The sequence below is a fragment of the Nothoprocta perdicaria genome, unplaced genomic scaffold, assembly GCF_003342845.1.
Source record: "Nothoprocta perdicaria isolate Ctin4 unplaced genomic scaffold, notPer1 scaffold_301, whole genome shotgun sequence".
Classification (NCBI taxonomy): Eukaryota; Metazoa; Chordata; class Aves; order Tinamiformes; family Tinamidae; genus Nothoprocta; species Nothoprocta perdicaria.
Window position 1 is genome coordinate 491,648 of NW_020455535.1, and position 16,040 is coordinate 507,687.

Genomic DNA, 16,040 nt, shown 5'->3' on the forward strand with positions numbered 1-16,040 from the left:
GCTCAATACAAGTTTTCTTCTCCTATTGTAATTCTCCCTGTGAATTATAATGTGCTTCCTAGACATTTGCCCTTCATGTCTTTTTTTTGAGATAGAGAGTATTGTTTTCGTCTATTTTGAGTTGCAACAGACAGCATTGCAGAGTGAAAGCTGATAGGGTAAAGGAAAATTATTTCATCTTTTTCCAGCTGATTTCGTAACACTTTCTTTATAACAAATGCTATATAATTTTCTCTCCAAGTGTTCATTCTGAGATAAAGAATAAACTTAAGGTTGGGCATATTCAGAATCAAATACTGCATTCATGTCCCAGCTCACTTTAAGATTTTTGATCAGTTTATAAATATGCATATCTTCATTAGAATTTAATGTTTTCAGTACATACATGGACTATATAAAATATATCTTGGTTTCCTTTAGTGTTAGCAGAATAAATCAATATGTAAAAATACAATAAATGCAGTATTTAGTAACCTGACAGTTATGCCGTGTTCACACCACAGTACTCTGACAAAACATTAAGAGACTGACATAGTCTTTTATCGTTAATAGTCTAATATAATCCATAGTGTAGAAGTCTTTCCAAAAAAAGGTCAGTATTTTTGGACCTACATGCTAAAACTGACCTCATTTCAAGTCTATAATTCTGTCTGCTGCTCTTGCTTGCTTGTAGCTCTCTAAAAAAAGATGCAGGAAGCACCTTGCTTGATTTATTTACTTCCATCCTTACTTTGGAGGATAGATAAGGGGACTTTTGGGAGATCCTGGGTTGCAGGGATTTCTGCAATTTCTCTGAATACATTCTCAGTGCCGTGGATCCCCTCAATCCTGTGTTTAGATCCCGGTGAATTCAGCGGGGTGACACACACGCTGCAGGGAAGCGTGTGCTTCATCCTGGTGCTGGAATTACGGAGATTCCTCCCCTCTGTAGCGACTCAGGGTCGAATATTTGTGAAAAATCACAGCTCAGTGCTAGGGATGTGCAATATCTCGTGGCTTGTCGCTGCGGGTCCCGCTAACGGCAGTTCTGCCTCTCGATCTCCCTGCAGAACAAAGTGTTCATCTACCGCGGCAAGGAGTACGAGCGCCGTGAGGACTTCGAAGCCAGGCTCCTGACGCAGTTTCCAAATGCAGAGAAAATGAAAACGACCTCTCCTCCGGGCGACGACATCAAAACCTCCTCTGGCCAGTGTATCCTTGCGTTTCCACGTGCGTTTCCGCGTGCGGAAGCCGTGCACGCAGCCGGGCTGCCTGTTTGTGGCCACCGGAGCAGGGGCTCTCGCCCTTCTGTCTCATCAGACCCCTGTGTAGATCTGCTTGTTGCAGGACTTTTGTTTGCTTTCCAGCTGAGTCGTCTGAAATGGTCTTTTTTTCAGTTCTTAACCCATGAATTCAGATATTCAGTGCTTTACTGTAAAGCCCAAACTTGATTTACCGCCTAAATTTCACAAGCCTGTGTCAGAACAAATCGTCAGGTGAGTTTTGGTGGGTTTGGCCATTTCCCTTCTAACACTTAAATGAATTCTTTGTATAACAAATGCTGCATAGAGTGAACAGTTCTTCCAGCCTGTCCATAAGCAATAAATGAAAATTGCCTCAGGCGATTGCCCAGGTGCTCCACGTTGGTAGTTGCTGTCAGTAAATAAATAATAAAAGCTGTCCTTTGGTTGGCCTTAAATAACTCATGTAAGTGCATGGAACTGATTGGTCAGTGAGATGGGTCACTTTGGGAGCTTAAATTAAATTCTTAATTAGATTCTTAAAAAAATTATCAAGCGCAATAAGGTATATTTTCAGGTAATTCAGAAAAACTTGTGTTGCTCCAGATCCTTGGCTATTCTCTTGTTTACTTGGCTTGTGTTTTGGGGTCGTGTGTCTGGATGTTCCTCTGTACATCTGCAGCCAAAGAACTTAGTGGTTGCACTGATGTTTCAGACATATCTTTGCTATTTAGTAGAAGTCTTAAGTAACCTACTGGAAACATCTCACAAATATTTTATACTATTTATACTTGTAAAATATTTTATGTTTGCATAAACTTTTTTTCCTCATAAAAATAGAACTAAGCAACAATTCCTAAACTGAAAATATTTGATACTGACTATGCTTTTCCTGGGATTTTTTTTTCAGTTTCTATAGAGTTAATGAAGTCCAACGGTTTGAATATTCACGCCCTGTTCGAAAAGGAGAGAAAAACCCAGATAATGAATTTGCGGTAAAAAAAAAAGAAAAGAGTTATATTTTGGGTTTTGTTTATTTCCCTCCAGTATGAGAATCTGAACCATTCTCTGTTTTGGTTATTTAAAAGTAAATTCTAGGTGTAAGGTGATTGTGTTTGCTAGAAGCTCAAAAAACCCCCAATTTATTATGCTCTATTTTATGCCAGTGGGAAAAAAAAAAACGCAAATACTTAGTTTGTTAAAAACTATTTTGAGAAAGAAGTTCAAAATGTAGATTTTGAGATTTTGTAGATTTTGTAGGTTTAAAATGTAGAAGTCCCCTGCTGAAACCTCTCTTGCCATGAGGATTTCAGTCAGGCATCTTCTAAAACTAATCTTTTTGCAGCAATGCTCTTTTCTTTTGTCTTTCCATATGTTTCATCTAATGGTCAATAAAACTCATTTGAGCACAGGTTGTATGCCTCAAAATGTTTACAACAGGTTGCATAAAACTGATTACCTTTTTTTATAGACATCATTTTATTCACAGTGGTTCTAGTAGGAGCAGTTAGTAGTAACATAGTAGTAATTAAAATGCTAAATTCATTCATCATTTCTTAAACAAAGAACTTAGTTTTCTGTGTAGGAGTGGGGCCTAGTCATCCATGTTAAATAATAATAAATCATCATCGATGCTTAAATTAAAAACAGCAAAAATGAAGCCCTTGAGGTTCACAGCGGTTTGTGTTGCTGAAGCACCAAGTAATTCAGGTTGGGGCCTCAAGGTCACCAGGGATGTGCAGGAGGGCCCAGTCCACATGGCTCCTCAGGGCTTTTGTGCAGTTGGCTCTTGAAACCCCCGTGGATGGAGATGGTGCAGCCTGCCCAGGGATCTGTCCCACTGCTCCGCTGCCTTCTGGGGAAAAAGGCGTCTTTTCCTTATATCAAGTCAAGATATTGTGGTTTTATGGAAGATAGTCTTTAAAAGCCCTGGAAGTTAAACTAATAGAAATGCCTGTGTGGTAGGTGGATCTTCTATGTAATATTCTCCTTTGGTTTGGAGCAGTGTCAAAGTGCAACTGTGTTCAAACCCAGATTCCCTGTGGACCTACCTTTTCAATGCTGCTGTGCTGCAGCTCATTATGATGATGATGGTGATGGTTTAAGCCTGTGCTTAAGACAAAAAGCATCCATCCAATGACAAGAGTTTTGTGTCACATTTTCAGAATATGTGGATTGAGAGAACCATCTACGTGACGGCCTACAAGCTGCCCGGGATTCTGAGGTGGTTTGAAGTCAAATCGGTTTTCATGGTAAGATCAATTTTGCATTATTGAAATTGCGCAAAGGAGTGTGTTTTTTTATACAGGTAGCAAGCATTTATATTTCTGCACAACTGTGCTTTAGTGAACAACAAATCAATGCAGCTACATTTGACACGGGAACGCAAAGTCAGCTTACCCACTTGCTGCAGGCTCCGGTGGACGGTGGGCTGCAGCTGGCTGGAGAAATGTTCTTCTCCTCCCATGCAAGGAATGGAGTGTTCCCGAGCCTGCCCGAGCTGCAGGGCCAGCTCATAACGGGCTGCAAATGCTTTTAGAAAGAACTTCTGGCTTTCAGCAGGTGAGCCATGAGAGCCAGGGGTGCTGGCCAGAAGCCTGGGATGAAGGAGAACCCCAGATATAGGGGGGAACCCTATTATATAAAAGCCAACCTGCATTTTGGAAAAAAGAATTTAGATATTTCAGTTGCAATTTATGCAAAATATACCATAGACCTGCTGCACTCTATGTGTCTGCATTTCTTCGTAAACTTATCATTCATGATGAAACATTAAACATGTTTATGTTGCTTTTATTTTCCATAGTTAGCTAAAATATACCCTAGCAGCCTGACTAACTCAAAAATATGCATTTCTCTGGTTGTGCCATTTACACTGTTTAGATAAGACATGTCCATTAAATGTCTTAAAGATTAAATTATTCTTACGCAGCTATAATTTTTAAGTAGCAGTAAAAGCATTGTTATTGCAGTCTTTAAATCTCCCTTGCGAGGCTTATTTTTAAAGGGAAAGAACAATTTGCATATGATTAATTAAAACCTTTTTCACTGCTCCATTGAGGTTATGTTGGACAGTTGTATTTAGATGAACAGAAGTAATGCAGAAAATTACTATGGTATCTATAGTAACAGAATATGAATGCGATATTTGACCGTAATAAGCAACTGTGTAAAACACATGGAATTTTTAATGAATTTTGCATTTTCAGTATAATCCTGATAGAGTGTATTTATCTTCCTGATTGCCAAAGCGTGGCTTAGAAGGGCTGGCAAATCTGATGAAAGTCTCTTTTCCCCCTGAGTTAAGAATAGAGCCTGACAGGCTGCTTTATGCAGGCAATTTGTATACATGCACCTTTAACGCTAGGCTTGTCACAGAAAGGTGCAGAAATCCTGGGAGACTTCTTCCTGTGAGCTTCTTGTAAGTAAGCATTATATTAGTCACACGGTTGAAAAATGATACCAGAAGGGAACTTAATAATATGTGGGAAGACAGCACAGGATAACTTTTGACCGCGCTCTGGCAGAGTTACTACAGAGTTAGTATCAAGATTGCTGTCAGCTGCGGGGCTAGAGACGTGCTCACGGAGTTGGCTTCTCTCATCCTAAATTCTGAGTTTCGATACAAATATCATTGCTATTTTGCTAAACCCAGCAAGTTAGAATATCTGTGACCATCTGATAATTTATTGGTGAAACTGGAACATCTTTAAATGAAGAGGCGAGGTTGTAGTAAATCAGTGGTGAGAGGCTTAATTTAATAAATGCAATATATTATGTTACATAAGCAGTAGAAATGGGCATCATTTCCTCAAATGTATTTGTTTTTATTTTAATTATTTCTGAGCAATTTTAGCTAAACCTTTTCAGCTGGTTCATTGTCTACGAGGAATGTGTTCATTATTCTGAATCTAATTTGCTGAAGTTTGGCCCAAACAATTTTAGAGGAAAAAAATATTGAAAACTGGATTTTGAATTATAGTTAGTGAGTTTAAAAAAATGTGCAGTTACTGATCTATACTTTGTTTTGATATTTAGTTTTTGAAGTGTTACAAATACATATCAACACTATATAATTTTTTCTTTGCCGTAAATAGATTGCTCGGTGCTTGGAATTAGCAAGCGCCTTGGAAGAAAGTCCATAACTGCAAGTATGGAAATTCAGAATAAATAGCTTTCAACCAGGTCCAAGGCACAGCTTGGAGGCGGCTGGAAACTAGAGCCCTCCATCTGCTTGGAAAAAAACTGGGCGAGAAGATTGTCCGAGCGCGGGAAGAAAGGAGAGCGAGAAAGGCAGCCGTGATTGCTGACATGGAAAAGTTACAAAGACGCCCGCCAGCTCAATGAGTGCTAATTTCTATAGATAGTCAAGAGCTTTAAACGCAATGCTTCATCAACAAATTATTGGCTAGCTATAAGCCCGTTAATAAAAATGACAAGAGGCCTAAATTTAGCGTGGGATGTTCCCAGCACAGCCCGGCGGCTGCGCTGCTGAATGGAGCTTATTTCTGTTGCCCGCCGCCCTGCAGCCTTTCGGGCCCGGGCGTCTCGCCGGCAGCAGCACGTGGGGCCTCGTACCTCCCCTCCTTAGAATAATTCCCCAGGCACACTTCTAAAAACGCTAATTAAAGCATCCTTGATGCAATCAGATGGCAGGTGTAAGAGTAACAGCGACAGAGATTTGATTATAAGTGGTTCTCAGCAACATGTTAAGCAAGTGATAGCTAGGTAGAAGTACAGCTTTGTTTATGTAGCATTTATGTAAATCAGAGTGTAATCAAATATACACTTGCATTTTCCTCACAGGCCCCAATTAACCTCTCTTTTCTATTCTTAACACATCATTTTTTGAATTGCAAGGAGGCTCTGACATCAGTCTTCCAGCAAGGACTTTCGGAATTGTGGGTTGCTACTAGTTAGCCGAGGCTTTTTTAGCCTGCTCACTAAATGTGCCTATTTTAGGTAAATTTTAAATGTTTGAACTTGTGTTTCAGTATGAACTGTCCCAAAAACACAATGTCTGATCATAAATAATAGTTGGAGATCAGTCAATTAAAATCAGATTTACACATTATAAGAACTACTTCACCCCATGCAGGCATCAGAGGATCTCTCTCCATTGAAGTCAAGACAATCAGAGAGAAAATTTCATGCTTCTGTTATCTCAGTCAGGGAGAAGAAAATGTGACCTTGTGGAAGAAAGCATGGTGGATAACGTAGAAGCCATCTCTTCCACATATTAAACTCTATTTCCCTGGACATACACCAAAATAATCACTGCAAAAACTCCTTCTTGATTTTTGTGCTGCTTCAGAAGACATTTTCCATCAGAAAATCCAAATTAAGTTATCATTTCTTTCTTACTGCTGCATTAAGCTGGATTTTTCTTTCTACTCCTAAAATTTATCGGTTCTTAATCCGTGATGTTCTCCATAATCTTTCCAAAGAAAAGTCCTGAGTCCTGTCAGAGCCTTTCTCATTTTGTGGCTCTGTCATGGCGCTGAGCTCTAATCTCTACTATAGCAGCAAAATTCATTTAACTCTCTCCAATGACACTGATAATCATTCCAGTTATCACTATATATAGAGATACATATATATACACACACCAAATATTTAACTGCATAACAGTTAACAACTCTTTCTACCAATCACTGGTTAAATATCTTTTGTTGTGAAACCTCAGAAACGTTTTGAGCCGTGGTGCTTGGGTGGCAACAAGGTCTGTTGAAGTGGCCTGGCCAGTAAAATCTCTGTTCCTTAATTAAAACCTCTTTTTGTTGTCATTTTAGGTTGAAATCAGTCCACTGGAAAATGCAATAGAAACTATGCAGCTAACAAATGATAAGATCAATAATATGATTCAGCAGCATCTGAATGATCCGAATCTACCTATTAACCCTCTCTCTATGCTGCTTAACGGCATTGTGGATCCTGCAGTCATGGGAGGCTTCACGAACTACGAAAAGGTGAATGTCAGAGTCAGCCCTCCTGTCCTCGGTCACCTCTTTGCTGCTGGGCTCTCCTGCAGTGCTGCAGAGAGTGTGCGAGTGTTAGTGCACGAGTTCTCTGCAGTGCAGAACGTTGCCTAGGACCTGCATTCCTCACTCTTCCATGTACTTCTGGTCTTTCTGGATACGCTTTTGCCTTTCCAAATGTGATGTAAAAGATGCTTAGCAGCAAGCGTGTTTTAACTGCCAGGAAGCTCTCGTGGGCACATGGTAAATGGTTCCTGGCTGGAGGTACAACCTGAGATCGATGAGAGCTTCGCTGCGTGCTCTGGGTGAACTTGGGTGACCAGAGTAACTGATTGCAATCTGCTTTCAAATACATGAGTTGATAAAGATTAATCAAGTAAGAGAGATGACTTCTGCGATACCAGCTAGTTGCAAATCTCTCTAAATAATCTTAATGGCTTGTTACAAATAAACTGTTAAAAGCTGTATGGGACAAGATATTAACACTGGGAAGCTGTAAACACTGTATTTATTATTCATACTATGAAAATTAATCATATTAAGCTGGCATACACAGGCACCGTGTCTGAATAACGTCAATGAAGTGAGTGTATGCTGGTTTAAGCTGCTGTCGCGAGTAGGTGTTGATTCGTGCTCTGAAATAACTGCTCGTTTCTCTCATGTCTAGGCCTTTTTTACTGAAAAATATATGCACGAGCATCCGGAGGACCATGACAAGATTGAAAAACTGAAGGATCTGATAGCTTGGCAGGTAAAATTTTTTAAGGCATGTTGGTCAGGGGTCAAGTACCTTGCAAAGGCAGCGTAGTGTCACTTTTGAGAAAATTCAGACATCAGACTGTTCACCCTGTTCACTTCCTTGGCATTTAAGACTGGCTTGGCACTTGAGCTAAAGTTCATCTTCTCAAATATGGCATAATTTGTCATTTGATAAACCCACAAGTAACAAACGGGATTAACCTTTTTTTTTTTTTTTTTTTAATGCATCACAGTGAGAAAGTATCCTGTGTCCCTGAAATGAGAAACTGCCTTGTAATAATGCTGCCTAGCATTCCTGGCAGTTCAGTTTTGTTTTTTGAGTTTCACAAGGCTACTTTTAGAAGTAGCTCTGTCAGTTCAGGTTTGAAATGCTTGCCCATGAACCTCACCTTTTCCTACCACAGCCCAAGAAAGAATTTCTTCCCATGTTCCCTTCTTTCCGAACAGCATATTTTCCTTTTACTATGCTGTGTATGTCCTTATAGGACTTTCTAGCACAAAATCTTAAATGTGGGAGTAACTAAAACTAACCTACTATAGGTATAAAATTCATCTAGCCATTCTGAGAAACATCTGATATGTTCTTTATTTCACTTAATATGGTATAAAAGTCTGGGGATCCGTAAACGCCATAATGGGTAATGAAATTACCTACTATTTTTATGGTCATTGGTCAACACAGAAGTCATTTAAATTTAATGCAGGTAATATATTCTGGACTGTATTTTGAGGGATTGAACCCAGTGCCTGAAACAAAGAAGGATCCTTTTTATATGAAGAACTTGATTTCCATGTGCCAAAGAATATTTTGGAGGACAAACTGGAAGCAATTCCAGTTTTGTCCCATAGCTGTATGCTGACCTTTTCTCAGTGGTCTCAAGATAATTTTGTGATAGCTAAAAAATGCCAAAGTGACTGGGAATGTTTTTCCTCCAGCAGAGGAAAGTACATCATTGTCTTTTTATATTCAGTTCTGCCTTTATAATAAAGGGAACAATTTACATTTCTAGAGGACTCAGTTTTAGAGGCAGTAAAACTAAAGATACAACATTGAAAACAAAAAACAAAAAATTCCTCTGAAGGCTATGAAACGACCACTAAATAAAAACTCTTTTGGTCTGCCAAAAATCTTTTTATTTATTTTATTTTTTATTCTGTGAGTTTTTACAGAAGATAGGATTTTAGGAGCTTTTAAGTTCTATAGAGTAAAATAATTTGATCCCAGAAGATTAACTTCATGTCAACTCTCTTTGTCTCTAATAGCCATGTTTTAAATGAATTACAGACACATTTTTCCTCAGAAAAGACTTACTTTGCTGAAATTTGTGTATTAAAATAAAACTACTATTCCAGCTAATCACATTTTATTTTAATTATTCAGTGGTTTTAAGTACATAATTTCCCATCAGTATTTTACTTCCAAACAACAGGAACCCAAAGGAGGGATAAAAGGGATCGAGAGAAACTATTTATTATCTGCAGTACTTTCCACTGGACGGTTTAGCAATTGCACGGTGGAAATTAGTGCTTTGGAATTAGCTTAGTCTTTGGGTGTGCATGTTGGGTAAGCTAAGACTTAAAGCTCTTCTAAAAATACTTCTCATTTTCGAACACATATAGCATAACTGTATAGCAGGGAGGGAAGCTTATTTCTAAATAAATATTGGATCATATAATAAGCAAGAGTTGTTATGGAAACTTTCCCCACTAAGTCAGTGGCTCGAATTCATCAATGATTTGACAGTGATGGAAAGTTAAAATGAGTTTTCATTTTTCAATAACAGGTACTGTGGTTCTTGGGGTTTTGTAATCACATAGAGATTTTCTTTATGCAGTATAAATCAATCTGGATATATGAAATAGTAGTCTGACAATCATATTATCAGCTGACTATTTTTTCTACCCCTTTGCCTTGCCTTTGTCTCAGTCGTCCTTTGAAATTCCTGCCGTGGAGGACATGCTCCTCTCGTCACACCTGTGAATTTTAATTCTCCATTTCTCTTTGCCTGTGATTTTTTCAGCTAAATATCATTAATAATGTCCATTTTTGCCCAAGTGAGTGCTTTTTTCACTTACAAAAGTATGTTTCTATGCAGCTACATAATTTTGAGCTGCTCTTTTATTCTAATGCAATGATACCAAAGCCCACCCTGATGCTGGTAACCAGTGTATTTACAGCATGCAACAAGTAGTGCATTGTACTAATCATCTTGTGCCACTTCTACCTCACTGAAAGAACTGGAGCAGACAAAAGTTAACAGTTTTAAAAGCGTATTTTATCAAAAGATTTTATTTTAAGCTATTTAATATTTAGGTACCTTTTTATACCCTTCACATGAGCAGAAAATCAAGATCAATATGAAATTTAGCTGCCATTAAGTAAAGGAGCTCCCTGAGGGAGCAGCAAGCGGCCTCCTCCTCCTCCCGCAGACCTTCTCTGCTTTCTGCACATAGAGTTGATGCCTTTTCTTAAGCTGACAAACACCTTTACTGCTTTAATTCCTTCACAAAGGAAGCTCTGACATTGTTTTAAGGTCTGCAGCATTTACCTACAGAAAAAAAAAAATCTATATTTGCTTCATATGGCCTCATTTTTCCGAAGTGGAGATGCTGGCTCTCTAGGAGAGGCTCATTAGCACCTTTTCTCCTCATGGAAATGATCGCAGAGCTGTCCGCTCCGTCAGCAAGTCTCCTTAAATAAATGGGTAAATGAGCCATTTGGCCACTCACCCCTTCAAAACAAGAGGGTCAGAATTTGGCCTGATATTTAGGAACGTTTTCAAATTCATTTACTTACCTGGAGTAGAGGAATTAGTTGATTTTAGTGTTAAACCTATATGGAATACAAATCCATATGGCTATAAATAAACAGGGCTACAGTGAAAAATACTGTCATCCTTTTTTTTTTCCCCCTAAAAAAACTACCCAGGGAAGTAACAGCTGTGCCCTGTTAAACAGGAGCAAAACACATGGATTCATCTTGATAAGATTTCTTGAGCCTGTTCATCCGCAATTCATCTGTATATTTATTATCCTCCTTACTATTAAAGCTACTCATTCTGATTGCTGCTCAGTCTTATTAGAAAAATCTGTTTTTAATCAGTATTATGATTTAATTATGAATTATTAAGAAGAAGCTTCTTAGCTTGATTGCTGCAGAGAATATCTGAGTTGGAATCAGAGCAGTGTGTGGGCTGGAACAGACCTGGAAGAGGAAATATTTTTCCTAAGCTTGAGATAGCAAACTCTAATGGTGTGTCTGGATAGCTGTGGGAATGAAAATGTCTCTCTCCAAACATTTTAAAAGGTCAGCTACACCTCCACACTATGAACTAATTATATAATCCTGTGTTGGCATGGATATTTTGTGACAGAAGCCTTGCAGATAAATGATTACTTTCAGTTACAAAAGAGAATTCATTTAATTCTTTCTCTCCTCTTTGATTCTCAAAGAAAATAACATACTTTCACTGAGGGGAAGTGCAAGCTTTTATAGAGAGCTATAAATTTTATTAATAAATATTGCTGCGTTTCATATACATATGTATAAATATATATGAATACCAAGGATATGCATATGCAGTTTTAGGAAAAGCATTCATTAAAGCAGACATCAGTATTTTGTTTCCTAAGTTTTTATTCTCAGGAAGCTGGGAAAAGGCTAGCATTAATAACCCAGTTTGCAGGCTGCCGTTCAGCAGTCTGCTACTTTAACGTATATACAGCACATATGGGGTTGGTGGATATGCTGCGTTGGGAATATCAGTGTTCCCAGATTAATTCAGGTAGGTCCCTAGTACATGATCACTGGGCAGAACGATGGAGATGTCAATTTTAAAGGACTGTGGGTAGTAGAGGAAAAGGAAATTGTGTGTGAAGTTCCTCAAGAACCTTTTTTACTATGTTGTGCTTTATATGTCTTTTTAATTTTTTTTTCCTGTAAATTCTTTCATTTCTCCTGCAATATATGCAGAAAACTTGCACTTAAAAAGGCTGGCACACTGATCCCATTCTCATTCCCAGATTCCCTTCCTGGCGGAAGGCATCCGAATCCATGGGGAGAAGGTGACGGAAGCGCTGAGGCCGTTCCATGAGCGGATGGAAGCCTGCTTCAAGCAGCTTAAGGAAAAAGTAGAAAAGCAGTATGGTGTCAGAACTGTTGTAAGTCATCCACAAGCTTTATGCTTCAAAGAATACTTGGAATTATTGCTAGGAATTATTGCTATTTCCAAGAATACTTGGAAAAATTGCTAGGAACTTTGTATTTCTCTGTTATAACTCTCTCTGATTAGCAGAAGCAAGATGAATGCGGGATTAATTAAGTGTCCTACAGAGCATAGTGATTTTCTTCCAATTTAGGGGTTATAGCAGCAATGGAATTAAGTTCACTGCTGGACATGGACATCGTTTGCTTAACGGCCTCAAAAATTTCCAGAAACGGCTCCTAGAGGTACGGGGGTTGGCTGCGTGTTGCACGCCAGTCGGACTGGATGTCCCTCAGGGTTGTACCCAGGGTGTCTCTGGTTACTGAGGCCGGGATCTCGTACCAGGGGCAGACGTGGTGGTGCTCAGTGGTCTTCATTGGTGCCATCGGATCATTACAGTGAGCAGAGCTGTCTGGAGGGCTTTGCTACTTCATTTCTTAGAGTGAATTTCTAAGTTGCCCAAATCTATTCCTTGAAAATTAGGGCAATTCTTCAATGTTCCATTCTTAAGGAAGTGTTTTTTAAAAATTCCTATCAAGGGATCATGCCATGGAGGTTCTAGAGCTGAATGTCACCTCTGTGTTGTTTTAACTCCTTTTTAGATGTCAGGACTGCCCTGCTCTTCAGTGGGCTGCTCTTAAGAGTAGTTGATAGCTGATTTTCCCATATAGTGCCATGACTATAAGATTAGGGAGGCAGTATTTTCATCTTCAAGGCACAAACAAGAACTTGGTGGTGTTTCCAGTTAGATTTTGTTCTGTGTTGCACATAGGGAAAGGAGGCCACAGCCCTCAGACACCTTTTTAATTACAGCATAACACTGATAATATAATTGGTAATTCTATTTAAAAAGATGCATAGAACAGATGCTATTTTATGAATCAGTTTTTAAAAAGCCAGGAGTAGGGAAGCAAGTGGTATTTTAGAGTTGAGTACGCTGAGCTGGTGTCCTAACTAAAGACTCCTGGGGCTGGTTTGATGCTCTCCATGCTGCAGGTTCTGGCAGTGGTGTGGCAGTTTCATGGCTATTAAATTGGGGTTGAGTTGTCACTTTTGGAGGTGCTCTATCCACCTCTATCCTCTATGTGTTTAGGCAAGTGTTACTTCCCTGTTCCACATGCAGCTCAGCTTTAAAGGTTATCTCTGCACCATGAGACTACAAACACTGGCAGGTGGGTTTGTTTTGCACTTGGCATCTGCAGCACAATTCCATAGATAGAATCATAGAAAAAAAATGGGACCTCTTCATGCCTTTCCCTCTCTCCAATCCTTAAATCTTCCCAGGCAAGATTATCAGATGGGAGCTCCCAGCTAGGCTTGGAATCCAAGTGACTGTTCCCAAGACAGCAGGAAAGTGGACCAAGATGACATGTTCCTGACTCCTCACGTTACTGCTTTCCCCTGGCAGCAGCCTACTTTTTATTCTGCAGTCTAGTCCTTAATAAATTAAGAAATAAGGTTGAGAAAAAATTGGGGAAAAAAAAAGGAAACATTTGCAAGTTCTCCAGTTTCTTTTCTTTCCATAGACTAGCAGCAGGCAGTGAAATGTGCCTTTCATGAAGGAATGAAGCCCATACGAGGAGGCCTGAGAGCCAAGGCTCTCTTCGTCCAGCCCCAGTTATGTCACTGTGTCTATGGGTGCATGTCTGTGGCCGTATGGTGGTAGAAAGGGGTTTCCAAAACGCTCCCTGGAAAATCCCACAGGGATTTCATCTGAAGAGTGGATAAATAGGGATACAGGGAAGGAGTGAATTTCCACTTTGTGCTCAGCCTCGGTGAGACGCAGAACATTTAGGACTACATAGGCAGCAGGTGGGGATGGCAAAGCTGTACTGCTGCTCTCCAAGTCCCCAGAGCTCAGAACAACCATCTCATTGAGCTGAAAACCATCCCATTGAATGCCATGGCAGACTGAGCCTCATCAGAGATTCATTTTCAGTTTTTTTTCTGTAGCAACGATGCATTTTTTCACTGGCAGTGCTACCATCCTACATGGGACTTGTCCATCTTCACAGCATCCTTCTAAGAATCACTCATCCTGCAGCCCTTCAAATGCCATCTTGCCAGTGTATATAGGGAGACAGTATGTCAAATAGTAATTTATTCCCAAGGAGAAGAGGAATATTGATGTTAATGGCACTTGTGTTTTGCTTACTTCAATAATATACATTGATGTCACCGGGCGGGCACCAGGAAAAGCAGGTTCAGGAGCTCTTATCTCTCTGGTTTCCCTCCAGAGTTGTCAGGATTGATGGAGTTTTATCGCTTCTGTCTTCCCTGTACAGCACCAATTTGCCAGTAGTTGGCAGGGTGGAAAATCTACCTGTAATTAAGCAGCATGAGGTTCTTATTTGTTGTCTGAAGGAGCTCAATTATTTTATGCATATATCAGTTATTAATGACTAACAAAGCTTGTATAAATATTCAGGACTCTGAAATTGCCTGCACTTAAAAGAAAAAACTCTTTCGCCTGTTTTTTTTTTTCTTTACCAAGATATTACTCTGCAAATTTGCTTTCTTGACATAAAGATCGGGTCAGAGCATTTATTTTTCTTTTTAAGCTCATTTTAAGTGGGTCATTTTAAATATACCAAGCATCATTTACGTTGAAGAGATGGGTCAAACGTTCTTGGCAAGTAGCTGCTTCTTAAAGCTCATATGTTTAAAAAAAAGAAAAAAAAATATGAGGAGAATGTTGAAGCTTGTGCGTGTTTGTGCAGATCAGCACCTCAGTAGATGCTCTCTGTCTGCCGAGTCTCCTCAGAGTTGGAAGTGGTCCTGGGTGGTTTCTGCTGCGGTTGGCGGCGGCGCGGCCGGCTCGGCGCCGCTAACCCGTGCCTTTCCCCGCAGCCGCCCAGCGTGGAGGAGCGGCGGGGCAGCCGGCCGCGCTCCATGGTGCGCTCCTTCACCATGCCCTCCTCCTCGCGGCCCCTCTCCGTCGCCTCCGTCTCCTCCATCTCCTCGGACAGCACTCCCTCGAGGCCCGGCTCCGACGGGTAAGCTGGCGTGCATCCTGAGGGGCTCGTCTTTGCAAAGCAGGGCTCAGCATGCAAGGCTTCTCCTTGTGAGCTGGAGCAGACCTCGTTGCCATCGCAGTATTAATCATTCCAGCCTCTATTAACTCCTCCTTGGTGGCAGCATGAGCATAAAACTCCACACATTCAAACAAAAATCCCCAAACAAACAGGAGCCAAATTACCACCTCTTAAAGCCTGGCAGATGGTCTGGTTCAGCGCTGATCCCTTGCTAAGCGCTGCCTGAAACGCGTGTTGAGCCGCTCGCGGAGGTGCAAGTGGGTGTAGGCTGGGAGAGGGAAGGGATTAGCTGCCTGCTCAGTCATTTCTTCTCACTGCTGCTCTCAGAAGAAAAGCTGCTTATGGCAAGAATGTGCTTCAAGCCCTACCAGGCTATTCCACACGAGAGCTGGGAATTGTGTGCCTGAGCCCTGTATCACAGCTGCATCCCTCAAAAGAAAGAAGCTGCTTTCGGTTTGGAGTGTCCATTCAGCCTCAGAACTTCCTTCTCCCTCTTCTCTCCACCCCACCATTCCCACAGTGCAGAAACACAATATTTAGCCATGTGGCAGTGCTTTAACAGTCTCCTGAAGGACTGCTTAACTTGGGGAGATGTGCTGGAAATGTTCATATCCCTTGTGCTCCTTCACGGGTTCTTATTTACTGACTAGAGAGCAAAAGCATTGAATAAAATTAAGTACAGCACCTAAGGACCAACATGATACTTACCTTGATTACAAACAATTTATATGCCCATTGGGAATGAAGTACAAACAGAGAGCTATTCAGATCTCATTATGTTACCCTCCACAGCATACACACAGTAAATCATCTTTGTAAAAAAACACAGGACAGCAACAGTTT

The 16,040-nt window shown here is 40.3% G+C and overlaps 1 protein-coding gene across 1 annotated transcript in view; it reads left to right on the plus strand.

Annotated features, from left to right (window-relative positions):
• Positions 1 to 16,040, plus strand: part of DOCK1 (dedicator of cytokinesis 1) — a 201,858-nt gene that overhangs the window by 169,761 nt on the left and 16,057 nt on the right. The window contains exons 41-48 of the mRNA XM_026042441.1: positions 1,050 to 1,191; positions 1,397 to 1,475; positions 2,131 to 2,215; positions 3,386 to 3,472; positions 7,013 to 7,189; positions 7,866 to 7,949; positions 11,981 to 12,118; positions 15,013 to 15,158. Of these exons, the coding sequence (XP_025898226.1) occupies positions 1,050 to 1,191; positions 1,397 to 1,475; positions 2,131 to 2,215; positions 3,386 to 3,472; positions 7,013 to 7,189; positions 7,866 to 7,949; positions 11,981 to 12,118; positions 15,013 to 15,158 (938 nt within the window). The remainder of the gene's footprint in view (positions 1 to 1,049; positions 1,192 to 1,396; positions 1,476 to 2,130; positions 2,216 to 3,385; positions 3,473 to 7,012; positions 7,190 to 7,865; positions 7,950 to 11,980; positions 12,119 to 15,012; positions 15,159 to 16,040) is intronic.